The sequence below is a fragment of the Corvus moneduloides genome, chromosome 22 (assembly GCF_009650955.1).
Source record: "Corvus moneduloides isolate bCorMon1 chromosome 22, bCorMon1.pri, whole genome shotgun sequence".
Classification (NCBI taxonomy): Eukaryota; Metazoa; Chordata; class Aves; order Passeriformes; family Corvidae; genus Corvus; species Corvus moneduloides.
The window spans coordinates 314609-327043 of NC_045497.1; the positions used below are offsets into that span (position 1 = coordinate 314609).

At 45.9% G+C, this 12435-nt stretch overlaps 1 protein-coding gene across 1 annotated transcript in view; it reads right to left on the reverse strand.

Annotated features, from left to right (window-relative positions):
- Window positions 1-6719: 6719 nt before the first annotated feature.
- The window catches only part of PEX14 (peroxisomal biogenesis factor 14), a 71064-nt gene continuing 65348 nt past the window's right edge, over window positions 6720-12435 (reverse strand). Inside the window, exons 8-9 of the mRNA XM_032131420.1 lie at window positions 10857-10948; window positions 6720-8545 (exon numbers count right to left, since the gene is read on the reverse strand). Of these exons, the coding sequence (XP_031987311.1) occupies window positions 8080-8545; window positions 10857-10948 (558 nt within the window). The 3' untranslated portion in view covers window positions 6720-8079. The remainder of the gene's footprint in view (window positions 8546-10856; window positions 10949-12435) is intronic.

Genomic DNA, 12435 nt, shown 5'->3' on the forward strand with positions numbered 1-12435 from the left:
AGACGAGAGATCTCTATAGGCAGATCTTGGGACACAAGCGGTTTATTGCAAAGGGCGTGGGTATAGGGGCACTGCTCAGAGCTGCCAGACTCAGCTCTGAGCAGGCCCAAGAGAGCAAGAGAGTAAGCGGGTAAGAGAGAGAGAGAGAGAGAGTGTAAGAGCAAGGAGAGTGAGGAAGAAGTAGTAAGAATAAGAGCAAGAGTGGAAGTGTCTGAAGTCCTGGTTACAATACAATAAATCATCTTCTGTACTGAATATTCTAATTGTCACTAACCAATCTAATACAAGATACAAATCCTATAGCATTTACATACAGCCTATAAGAGTTCTTGTATTACCATAGAGTGTTACATCTTAACTTCTAAAAACTACTCTTTGGACCCCTTCTGCTGAGCTAGTAGGGTCTGCTCTGACCCTTGGACCTTCCTGCAAGCAGAGGGTATTGTTCCATCAAGAGGGGATTACCTTCAGTCGGCCATACCATTGTTTTCCAGTTGTTCAGTAACTAAGACTTGGTATTTCAAAAGTGGCTTTCATTTCGATGTTGCCTGTAGTTTTCATATTCCCAAAATCTTTTGTCAAGCAATCATATTTATAAGGCTTTCCTGTTTCATCTTCCCCAACACTTAGTATGACCAAACTTGGAAAGAGGAGAGCATGTGTGGATGTGTCTGTACACCAGATATGCACAGCTACCACAAAACACACAGGTTTGCTGAATACTGGGACAAGGAAAGAGGCCGGTTTTGGTGAAAGCACATGCTAACATGAAGGAAGGAACTGCTTGTGTGATATTTACTACACCTAATATATTTTATGGGTATCATAAAGATGGGGGAGATGCTTTTGAGTCCTCTGTGGCAGACACTGTCACATGGAAATCCAACACTCAGGCTCCAGCCCTCGCCTTTTGGGTCTCTGCAGTCTTGAACAGATTCCACCGGTACCTGAAAGCTGACAAAACTCAGCCCTGGAGGCAACAATTCCTACCAAATGGGTGAGAGCAAAGAGGGAAAAAAGGCACTGAGCATTTGTAGGTACAGGAGGTGCTGGAAGGGATGACAAGTTCTTCATGCCAGCCCTAGGGCAACAAGTGGGCTCACTGGAGTCCCTCAGACACATCTTCCCTCACAAGGGTCAGACATTGCTCAGAAGATGGGAACATGGTCCATCCTGAAGCACATCCCTTCATCTTCCCAGAGCAAGGCAGGGTGTCCTGGCCCCAGTCCTACTCTTGCCTGTGAAGTGCTCCAGGCCCATCCTAGCTGAGGAAGGGTGGCCACCAGAGGCAGCTTCCCTTCTTCCTTTTGCTCTTTTTTGGCAGGAAAACTCTTAAACAAACAAATGAAGAAACACTGAGTATTTAAGTAAACAGCTGAAGATTTATCTGACAGGCAGACAGAGCTGTTCCCTGCCCCCTTCCCTCCCTTCCCACAGGGCAGTGTGCGACCAGCAGCCCCTGCCCTGAGCCCCTGCTGTTGCTGGCAGCCCCACGGACTCTCCCCAGGATCCCAGGACATGGCCAAGCTCTGCCTAAATGACAGAGCTCTGCATTTGACACACTGAATTGGACACCACTGAGACACTTGGTCTGTGGCCAGAGCCAGTCAGACAGCCCTTGGAGGGAAGCAAGTGCCTTCATTCAGTGGCCAGGCACTATCCCTGCAAGTCACGTCTTGGGAAGAGCCAGTTGTGCCCACAAGAGAGAAGGGGTCCAGCTCTGGCCTGTGGCTGGAGGCACTGAATCTCCCTGCTGTGCCCAGGCCACTTACACAGCCTCTGTGCAGAGGGCTCCCCCAGGGCTGGCACAGCTGCAGCCCCTCCACATCCCCTCCACACAGCACAAGGGGGGACACCCACTGCCAGGGGCATCCACCACACTTCCCCATTTTCCCACTATTTTACACAGATTAGCAGGTTCTGCCTGCAGTTTTTAGAGTTGGGGAGGCAAGGAAGAGATGCAGTAGTGGGATATTCCAATTCCAGGCTGCACCAGGCTTGTTCTGGCAAACAGAAGAGACTGTGAAGCAAGAGGGAGCCCCAAGCTCCATCTCACACCCAAAGCCTGCTGCTGCTGTCATGGAAGTTTGATATTACTGCAAAAAAGCAGGCAGATGAGCAGGCAAACAGGCACGCAGAGATGGGACCTGCTGCTGACAGTGTAAGGGGGCAGAAAGCAAGGAGTAATTCATCTACACAAGAAAGCTGCAGCATTTAGCACCCAGTCCTTTGTGCATGCACAAAGGTGAAACTGCTTAAGTAAAGAAAATCTGCTCACAGAGATGGAAGAATGCCCACCCCAGAACTTCCTCTGGTTTAATTAAATCAGTTAAAGAAATTAATTTTAGACAGGTGTTACTCTGGCTGCACACACATGAAACCTCAGTAGTAGCTACAGAAGCAGAGGTGTAAAGTTGGAAGCAGTCTGTGAAGTGTTAGAAAGGAAAGAGCATGAGGAGATAGACATGACGGAAGGTGAAAAACCAACTGCACAGGATGCTGCACAGAACAGCCTTGCCAAGCAAAGGGACTGAGACATAGGCAAGCAGCCTGGCAAACTGACAGGCATAGAAAGAAAAATAGGCAACAAATAAGCCAGTTGTACTTCTCGATCCTCTGAATCAGCCCTACGCAGCCAATCATCTTCTCACACAGGAGACGCAGTCCTAAAGAAAAGCAAGTATTTCACCTAAACCAGAAAAAAATACAGTGTCACCCTCCCATTCCTCTTGAGGCTGTTCTTGCAGCCAGCGTCATAAAACATCTCTCATTATTTGCACAAACATAGAAGAAACAAAATAAAATCCTGAAGGATGAATTCCTTCAGCAGATGCAGAACAGGAGGGCTTGGTACGAAAGCAGGGTGTTGTTCTAGGAGGCTCGATACTGTGAGTTATCCCTGAGCAGTCCTTGCAAAGCATTTGGGGAGATTTTTAGCCTGAAAGACACTTTACAGAAATAAATTGTAATTGAGTTTTAATAATCTTCCCCTTTTCAGAAAGGGCCTGACAGATGCTGCCTAGTGCTCACTTCTGCCCCATTTCAAATATTTTTACCTTATTTGGATGAAATATATTATTTTTCTAAAGAAAGGAGGTTGGTTGGTTTTTTTTTTTCTTTTCCCAAAGAGATGGTTTTGCCTTCGTCCAGCTGGTGCCTTTATTAGGTTAGTGCTTGCTCCCTTTTGGGGATGGGATTGTTTTTTTTTCCTGATCTGGGACAGACCATGCCAGCCCCTCAATCTAAAAGTGTGCAGCTTGTACTGCACAGCAAGTGAAGAAGTCAGGCCCTGATCTCCATCTTCCCTCTTCCGTCTTCCTGCCCCAAAACTCACCCTAAGTACATTTCCACTTTTTTATATTCTTTTTAAGAGTGTAAGTAGTGGTGAGAGCCGCCCTTTCACCAGCATAATACGTGGACACAGCTCCAAAGATGCCTGTCAAGGCTGACTCCTAAGGAAGCAGCATAGTCTGGGGATAAGACAAGAAAAGGGAAAATGAAGAAAGCTGGAAGCTCTCTCCTGTACCCTTAGGTAAATAACTTCCCTTGTTTCACCTTCCAGCACCTCTTTATTTATGTTTCCATCCCTGGAGATCAAGTCTTTCTTTTGCTTTGCACTTGCATAGCACCCAATGGTATGAGAGGGCTGAAAAACTCACAGCTCAAGCTCATCAGTTTTTGGTATGCAGGGTCACCCCCACAAACAATTTGTGCTTAACATAAAGCATCACCACACAGTAAGGGCCTTCCAAAGCTTCCTGTGTCAAAGCCCTTAGCAAACACTTAATTCTCCACAGCCTGCTGCTGGGCATGAAGGGTTTAATCAAGCATGGAGACCTTGACTTTAACAAAACAGGTTTGCAACAAAATGCTGCTCTGGACCTGCTGCCTGAGCCTTTGTTTTCCCCGAGCACGGCACTGCCCCAGCACAGGAAAAGCAAGGAGCCTCTGTTCCTGCAGTACTGCAGGTTCAGCCTCTGTTCCTGCAAGTACTGCAAATGCCAGCTATGGAGTAGACACCACCTGGGCTTTTTCCACAGTCCAACATACACCACACTTTTTTCCACCAGCACACACCAGGATGGACCTTCTGGCAACCCTTCCTCCCCCTCTACCGAACATAAAATAAGAGAGAACAGTTACAAAAGAGCAGTTACTTGCCAGAAGAACCCAAGTTGCAGCAAGGAAAGGCCAGATCCAAGTGTGTGTCTCAGGGCAGGCTGAGGTGCTGGGCAGCTCCTCACTCACACCTGCACAGCCCGGTCCTCAGGGCCAGTGGCCACAGCTGGGTAGTGGCCAGAACAGGGCTGGCGCTCTTGCTCCAGGGCACAGAGTTCATGGGTTTGGGGGCTGTACAAGCTGCAGGACCTTGAACAACATCTGGTTCCCAAAGGCGGCTTTCTCAGAAACTTGTCTGTGTCACAGCTCTGTATCTATCAGCCAGTATTTTTTACCATCGTGTGAAATCCAAGGCACACTTACAAGTAAAATACTTTGCAAAGTCATCCTCTCTCTTCCTTCTGATCCCAAACACTGTTTGGTTACTCCACCAACACACAAAAGACAATAAAAATAAGATTCTTCCTGCTTTTGACAAAGATGCACATAGGACCAATTTGGCACATCTGAGGGTAAGGAAGGTTGGAGGGAGATGATCAGGAGACATCTCTCTTAACCCTTTCCCCCTTTTGACTAGCCCACACTTCTCTTGCAGCTATTGAAAAGGGAGTTTTTATATTCTCAAATTACTGGGAAGTACCAGTCTGGTATTGTTTCCGCTAGGAGAGGGCACAGGGTCACAGGCATTCACTGAAATGTGTCCAGATGACACCGTCCAGAGGACGCTCCCTTCACCTCTTTTTTTTATATGTTTTTAAGGACCTATAGAAACCATGTTAGGAACCCACTGAACTCAACTCTCTGGTGGGTTATTCTTCTTCCTGTGTAAAATAGAGTAAAAACAGAGTACACAATAAAACAGTTCTTAAATAAGCCGGGTGGTGGGGGAACTGCTGCTGCTGTCTCATTCTGCAGATAAAAGGTTCTCTACCTGGTCATCTCTCAGTTAATAGGATGCCATTGTCAGTGCCAACAGGCCAGTGAATAAGCATTTCACAGGGCAGCTGAGCTAAGAAGTTTGTTTCTAGCAAAAAAAGAAGAAAAAAAAATTACAGGTTATTAGTCAGGCTACAAGGACCAAAATCCTCTTCCTACAACTGTTGCTATGCTGGAAAGAGAAGGAACATGACACAGAGGAATAGAACTTGTGACTCATAACAATACCTGCTGGTTAGAAGGTCTGGCTTCTTCCAAATTCTTTGCTGGTGGATTGGATCTCTTCAACAAAATACACAAACGCCCCATCAGTGGCCAGAGGCACAGAGTTACATGTTTTGAGCAACAATGGCCTTGATGGAGTTTTCTGGGATTCATCAGGTTGAAGAAAGGAAAATATTTAGAACTGGTATCATATACAGAAAACCTACAGAATTGGTAAAGGTAGTAAGAAAGAAAAGTAACAGACAGAAAAGAGCAGTTAAAGAAAACTGCCTTTTACTCTGCACCAGAAATCCTGAAGTAAATGAATTGAACACTGGCAACATGGAGGAAAAAGGGGGGAAAATGAACCCGCAGGGATGCTTGTACTAGAAACCTTGTAAGTCACTCTGCAAGGCACATACCTCAGCAACATATTTTCCACATTTCACCAACTGCTGTTGTCCAGGCACTTTCTATTTTCAAAACCTTCTATGTATATAGAATGTATACAGGCAGGACAATACTTTTTCATCACATCCCTGCGTTGTTGTCTTTTCTTTTCACAAGGATTCCTGACTTGGAGAAATGAAAAGTGTCATCTCTTAAGAAAAGCCTTTCCTTTTAAACATTTTCAAATTTGCCCTGTTTTAGCTAAACGTGACGTTCTCTGTGAACGTTAAACAGTGGAGAGAGAGACTGAGAGGGAGACACACACACACACACACTCACTCACTCCTGGGGAAGATATTCATCCATTTAAGGCATGAGAAATCATCACATTCAGCAGCAGGTCTAAATACAGTAATATGAAGGTCCCTTTCGCTCCCCCGAGCAGGAAAATGTCACTGTGTACCAGACACCCAAATACTTGGGAATCAAGTAAATCCCTTATTTTTCAGAGGGGAGCCAAATCCTTCTGTTGAACAATGATGGAACTGTAGTAGCTACAATTTACTTGCTGCACACCATCTCCTTCGATGGTTTCTGGACTGGGATGGCAGGGTTAGACCAGTCATGGGATCCAGCACAGCATTCCCTCCTGGAGATAAGACTGAGGGGCCATGGGATATCTCACATTCTCCCTTCAGCACCTCCTGCTGCTGGCGGAAGGAGCAGGACGCAGCATTATTCCACACCCTGCAGAGCCTCCTGCTGGGAGCAGAGGCACAGAATAACTGCACTGCACTCACCAGGGGCTACATCCATCACAACCTCTGCACCATCAAAGACAACACAGCATTACCACGCTCCTGGAGCTATTTGTAGTGTACCTTACACTGCACTTACACCACTGCCTCCTGCTGATATCGCCTAGGACTGGAGCAGTCCAAAAACCAACCACAAATGGCCTTTGGAAAACATTTTAAAAGGACCAGGTTTCTGTAACCACCCCTTTCCCCTCCCCTGACCACCCTACATGCATATTTCTCCCCAAAATAAGAGCCACAGTAATCCAGTAATAGCCTGGTGTTAAATAGTGGTAACTCATATTTATTACAATTATATACAATCATATTTTATATTTGAAATCTATACATGATCACACAGACGAGCACACTTGCTTGGTGAGGACAGTGAGACTCAGTTGTTACAAGAATTGCTCTGCTAAGATGCCCTGATGCAGTGAATAGTATCATTGGACACCACCAGCTGCAAACACAATGCTGCAAATGAGAGGGTTCAAAATTCACTGGTTTGTGTATGGCCCCAACGGGGCAAAAAAAAGGCTGAACTGCACAAGAAGGGCCAGTGGTTAAACCTCAGAGCTGGAGCTGTTGTCTTTGCTAGAAAGACTGCTTTGCTGAAGCAGGTGCCTGTCACTGGAGAGGTACCATTTATGATCATTTTTCTTCTCATTTAGGGAGAAAAAAAGGCTAAAAACCATTGCAAATATTCAGAATTAACCAACTATTCCAGCATCTGATTTCACCCCACTCATTCATTCATTCATTCATTCAGAGCAGCTATAAATAAAATATATGATGTCAAAAACTGATGTGAGCTTCTTGTCTTTGGAGGAGGAAGGGTAATAACGGGGTTGAGTGGAGTCAACTTCTTCTAAAGCCTTTTACTGGGAAGCAGTCATCAACAAAGCCACCTGTTCTCATGGATTTTACTGTGGCCATGACACCTTGGTCCCTACCAACAGGTCACTGTGATGAATGTAAGCATGTGGGGTGGAAATAACATTCTTTGGACCCCACAGAAGTTTAGTGTTTTTACGTGCTAGGTAGTTTCAGGAATTTGAGGCTTGGCATAAGGTTTGGAAGAGCCAAGACTGAGATCTGGTGAGGAATTTGAGGTTAAAATGTTCAGGTTTGGTTTTGTTTTGTTTTGCAACAGAATATCAAGTAGTTTGAGAAATAAAACAGAGGGTTATTTTGGGAAACAGAGAACTGGTTTGGGCCTTACGTGGGATTAAAGGCTCATGAAATCAAGGAGCTCAGAACAGACTGGTTTCTGAAATTGGATAGAAGGGCTCTAGGATGCAGCAAGAGGCCGGCTGCTTCTGTAAGAGGGCGTATTCTGTAGCTGTGGTGCATGGTAAGGCGATCGGTCTGCCAGCCTAGCAGTGACCCCAGCTCACGGGAAGAAGGGCTGGGAGGGGAGAAGAAGCCACTGCAAGACTGAAAAGCCCTGTGGTGAAACAGGGCAATCATGTTGTTCACCGAGCAATCATGACCTTGCTCAAGGTCAATCAAGGGAGACTCACTGGAGGGAATGGTAGCTTTTCTCTCCACAAAATGGGAGAGGCACTGGGGACAGTGCAGCAGGCTGGGGAAGATGTGCAGCAGCAGCAGCAGCAGCAGCCAGGGTGTCTTAGTCAATCTCATTCTCATTGCTGGCCCCCTCAGGTCTTCGTAGCTTTTCCACTTGCTCATTAATCTGACCATCCCCTCCTCTCCGGTCCTCAGTCTGGACACCCAGACATTCCTCCTCATCCACATGGCTAACATCATCATCCTCATCATCCTCTTCCTCCTCATCATTCCTTTTGGTTTCCCTTTTCTCCTCCTCACCCTGCACCTCCATCCGCACTTGGCTCGTGACGTCGATGACGGCCTTGGTGCCCTCCTCCGTGCCGAGCAGGTGGCAGCTGACCTTGGAGCCCTCAGGACTGTGGCTCTCCTTCACTGGGGATGAGGTGGTCGACTCATTGCTGACCGGTGAGATGTCACTGCTGCTGTTGTGGTTGGCAACAACGGGGTTGGAGGGTGAGCTTGGCTTCACTGGGATCTGCCATGATGGGATCTTAGGAGCCGAAGGGGAAGGAGGGAACTGCCTCCTTGGGGAGGAGAAGAGGGGAAGAAAAGGAGAGAAAGGGGCTTTTATTATAAATACTGAGGGGTTATCATTAGAGAGAATGGCATTTGCACTACGGAAGTCATGTAAAGCAAGACTGAAACTGCAAGTCTCATTGCCATAAATGAGCAAAACCAAGGCCACTTCACTTCTCCAGAGAGATTCTCAAAGTGCTTTACAAGCTCCCAGCAATCGAGCCTGTACACAAGGAAAATATCCCAGCTGGGCAGTCTGAAGCACTAAAATGATCTGATTTTGCCAATTTCACTAAGTAAGCCAGCACTCAGGAATGCTGCCTGTGAAAAGACAAAGGTGTCCCTTTATAAGACAATCACTAATTAATTGGTACAGAAAATTCCCACTGGAGCAAGAAGTCAGACACACCAGGTGCCTGAGCCAAGGAATTTCACCACCTGGCTCTCACCTCAATAGTGATACACCACTTGCATTCTGGCTCATTGCAATCCAGAGCCTTTCTCCCAGTCCCAGCATGCACTTTACATGTTTGGGCCAGGCCTGGCTGCCACAAACTGGTTCAGCTTCTCTGACTTGAATGGAGTCATACCAGCTCGCACCAGCTGAAAAGCTGGCCCCAAGTCCTTTCCAGGTTTTAAGGATATGGCAGTAGCAGGCTAATGCCCAGTACTAATAGGAGATCCCAAGTGCCAAACAGGACAAATATAAATGCAAGGGGAGCACTGGTGCCCTCAGAGAGTCATCCATCATGAAGGGCAAAGAACAAAAGCATGTCTGATGTAGTACTCCCATGCATCCTTGCCTGTGTATGTGAAAAGCGGGAGTATGAAGAGGTGTCAGATCAAAGTCTGAAAAGGCTGTGTGCCAGGGGGTCCTCATGCCCCTCAGGGGAGCTGGCAAGTGCCACGAACAAGAGCAGAGCAGAGCAAAGCTGGCTGCTCTCCTGCACCAAGTGCTCACACTCGGCATTGCCTTCTCTTAGACTGAAGTGGGAACAGGAGCAGCTCTCACCTCCCTCCTGCTGCTGCCACCAGCAGCCACCACAGAACTGGGCTGATCTCACCCCATCCCCTGTGAGTGCAGGATGCTGATGTCTGCACTATTCAACGACTATCATAAATGCAACCAACTAATTCAATCTGGAGACAATCACAGAATATTCTGAATTGGAAGGGACCCCCAAGGACCACTGAGTCCAACTCTTAAGTGAGTGGCCCACACAGAGCTTGAGCCCACAACCTTGGCACTATTAGCACCATGCTCCAAGCAACCAAGCTAATCTCAGTGGTTTTCCTGGCTCCAATGCTGCTGCTGCTTCCTCACTGCAGAAACATTTGTCTTTTTATTAAAAAACAAGCCCCTAAAAAGTTTTCTTTTTTCCCAAAAAGCACTTTTCCCCCAAAAAGCACTTTTCCCCCAGTTACAGCCTTCCCACTGCTGCAAAGGTGTCATTAAGTAATGCTCTCTCCCCACAGAGAGGCCAGTATGACCCAGCTTAACAGACAGTAACTTAATATGTGTCCTCAATCCTTCAAAGCTTCCTACTGCAACTCCTTCTCCTGCAAGAATTTAAAAGGATATTGACGGCAACACACTTTTCAGACTTCTGAAAAGCCCGCTTGCTCAGATCCAGGACACGCCTAGTCCAATCTTAGACTGACCTTTGAAGTCCGTCTCTTAGGAAACATTGAGGAGTCTTAGTTACATGTAGAAGGAGACAAGGGAGCCCTATCCAAACGACGGGATCAATAGCTGGAAGCCAGATAAACTCTTAATTACTTGGGAAAAAAGAATTTTCTCAAGAACTGAGATCTGATCCCTGTTCTTATGACTGTCCCACAGGCTGGGATTTCTTTCACCTCATTTCAGACGTCTGCTACAGTATAAGAGGTTGATACCTGAGCTGATTAAGAGGAACAAGCTCTGCTGTGGCACAATTCTTTTCATCCTGGTTATGCCCTGACCATGAGCAAGGCAGCTGAACTGCATCCAGAAGTGACTTTCTAAAACAGAATACAGGTGCAGATGCAGTCAATTCCTCAAACTAGGTGAGAGGCATCCTGACTGTGGGGGAAGTGCGAACAAAAAGGAAAAATCTTATCAATTCCCTAATGCACTCTGATTTAAGGCCAGTTTGAAAACAATTTTGAGACCTGCAAATAGAAAGTGATAGCGGAGTGCAAAATGGTACTATTAAAATCGCAGTAACAGGATATAGAGGTAGTTCCTGTTCGAAATGCCCTTCCTCTCCATGATTGAGGGAATCCCAGAAAGCAGCCCTTTCCCCACAACAGTCTGCTCACATATTGCATCCATACCGGTTCAGGAGAAGTCCTTTTAAAGAGTAGATCTCAGATTTCAATTCATTGATATTCTGCGACTCCAGAATCCAATTGGTGGAAGTTGTGGCCTAGAACATGAAAAACAAGACATAAAGATCAATGTCTGAACTGGAAGATAATTCACCAATGTCACTTTTTCCTATGTTGTTCTGCTCCCATCTGGGAATTTCGAGTCCTGTGGATAACATACATAACCTCTATCACTTAAAATCTCTCAGACCTGAGCAAAACAACTTCCACAATAAGAAGTACTTGAACAGATCCCCATGATGACCAGAAATAATAATTGTCTCAAGGTGCCAAGACTATTCAATATTTGCTTTGTGTTTGGGAGACTAATTAATCTTGTCTCCAATCTTGCCTCCCATGCACAACCATTGCTAAAACATCTCAAGGGGACATTTCTTTTTTCAGGAGGCCAGCACTTGTGAGAATTCAGGCACAGCTGGGCCCACATTGGATGTTTTCCACCAACATATCAGACAGAGAACAATACACAGAGAGATAAACCAAATCACTTGGCACTGACCTAGTGAATGATTTCTAGAGAAGAACTAGAACTAGGATCCGGAAAAGCAGTGGGAGTTGCACTGAATCAGGTCCTTTACTCCTTTCTGAGACTGAACTTAGCTAAGACAACAGATTCGAATACTATATATTAACAACTACTTTAAAACCATTTTCTCATTTCTCCTAAATCACAAAAGAAAGAATCCATTATCTGCACTCTGTGGTGTTTAGAGGTGGGCTGATAAATACATACTTGAAAGCAGCAAAAATATTCCCTACTTGATCTGAAGAATTAGATCTGTGCTTGAGTTACCAGGTCGTATCTCCAGAAGCAGCTGGACTAGGCACTGTCTCTTGGATATTTCAAGGCAATGGATCCAGTTTTGTGGGGAAAGACGATAAGTAACTCATGGAAGCCTAGTACAGCTGCTGTCAGAATTGCATCAGAATTGCCATGGGATATCAGGCAGAAATTAAAGTAACTGAGGATAACATGCTGCAGACAATACTTTTGGCACTCTTTCTTTTAACCCTTTTGGGAACGTGAGAAATGGGAGTTTTCTAAACACAGATCATGGTCTATGGTTATCCCATCCTTTTCCTCCAGTAATTCCTGTAGCCATGAGACCAAATAATACTCATGCCTGGCATGAGTAATTTCTGCTAAAAGCCATTAGAAACAAACACATTGGTGAGTATCACTGCAGAGATAGTTCTAATGAATTCCCCACCAAATGAAGCCAGAACCGGAATAACACAAAACTCCTCCTCAGCAGTTCTCACTAGATGTAGCCAGAACTGCTTGTTCCTACTTACTCTTAAACAGTCTTGAGCTACTGCTGAGTAACCCCACAGCCAGCACTGCTCACAGTGACTTCTGGGCTTCAAACCCAAAGAGCTGGGCGAGGCTCAGGCTGTAGTAGCTGTGTTATACACAGATGTGTTCCCTCAGGATTCACACTCCCAGCCCTCAGACAGCAAGAATCCAGGAGCCACTGTTCTGGCTTTCTAAGACCTTGAAAGCTACAGCAGCACATTAACAAGG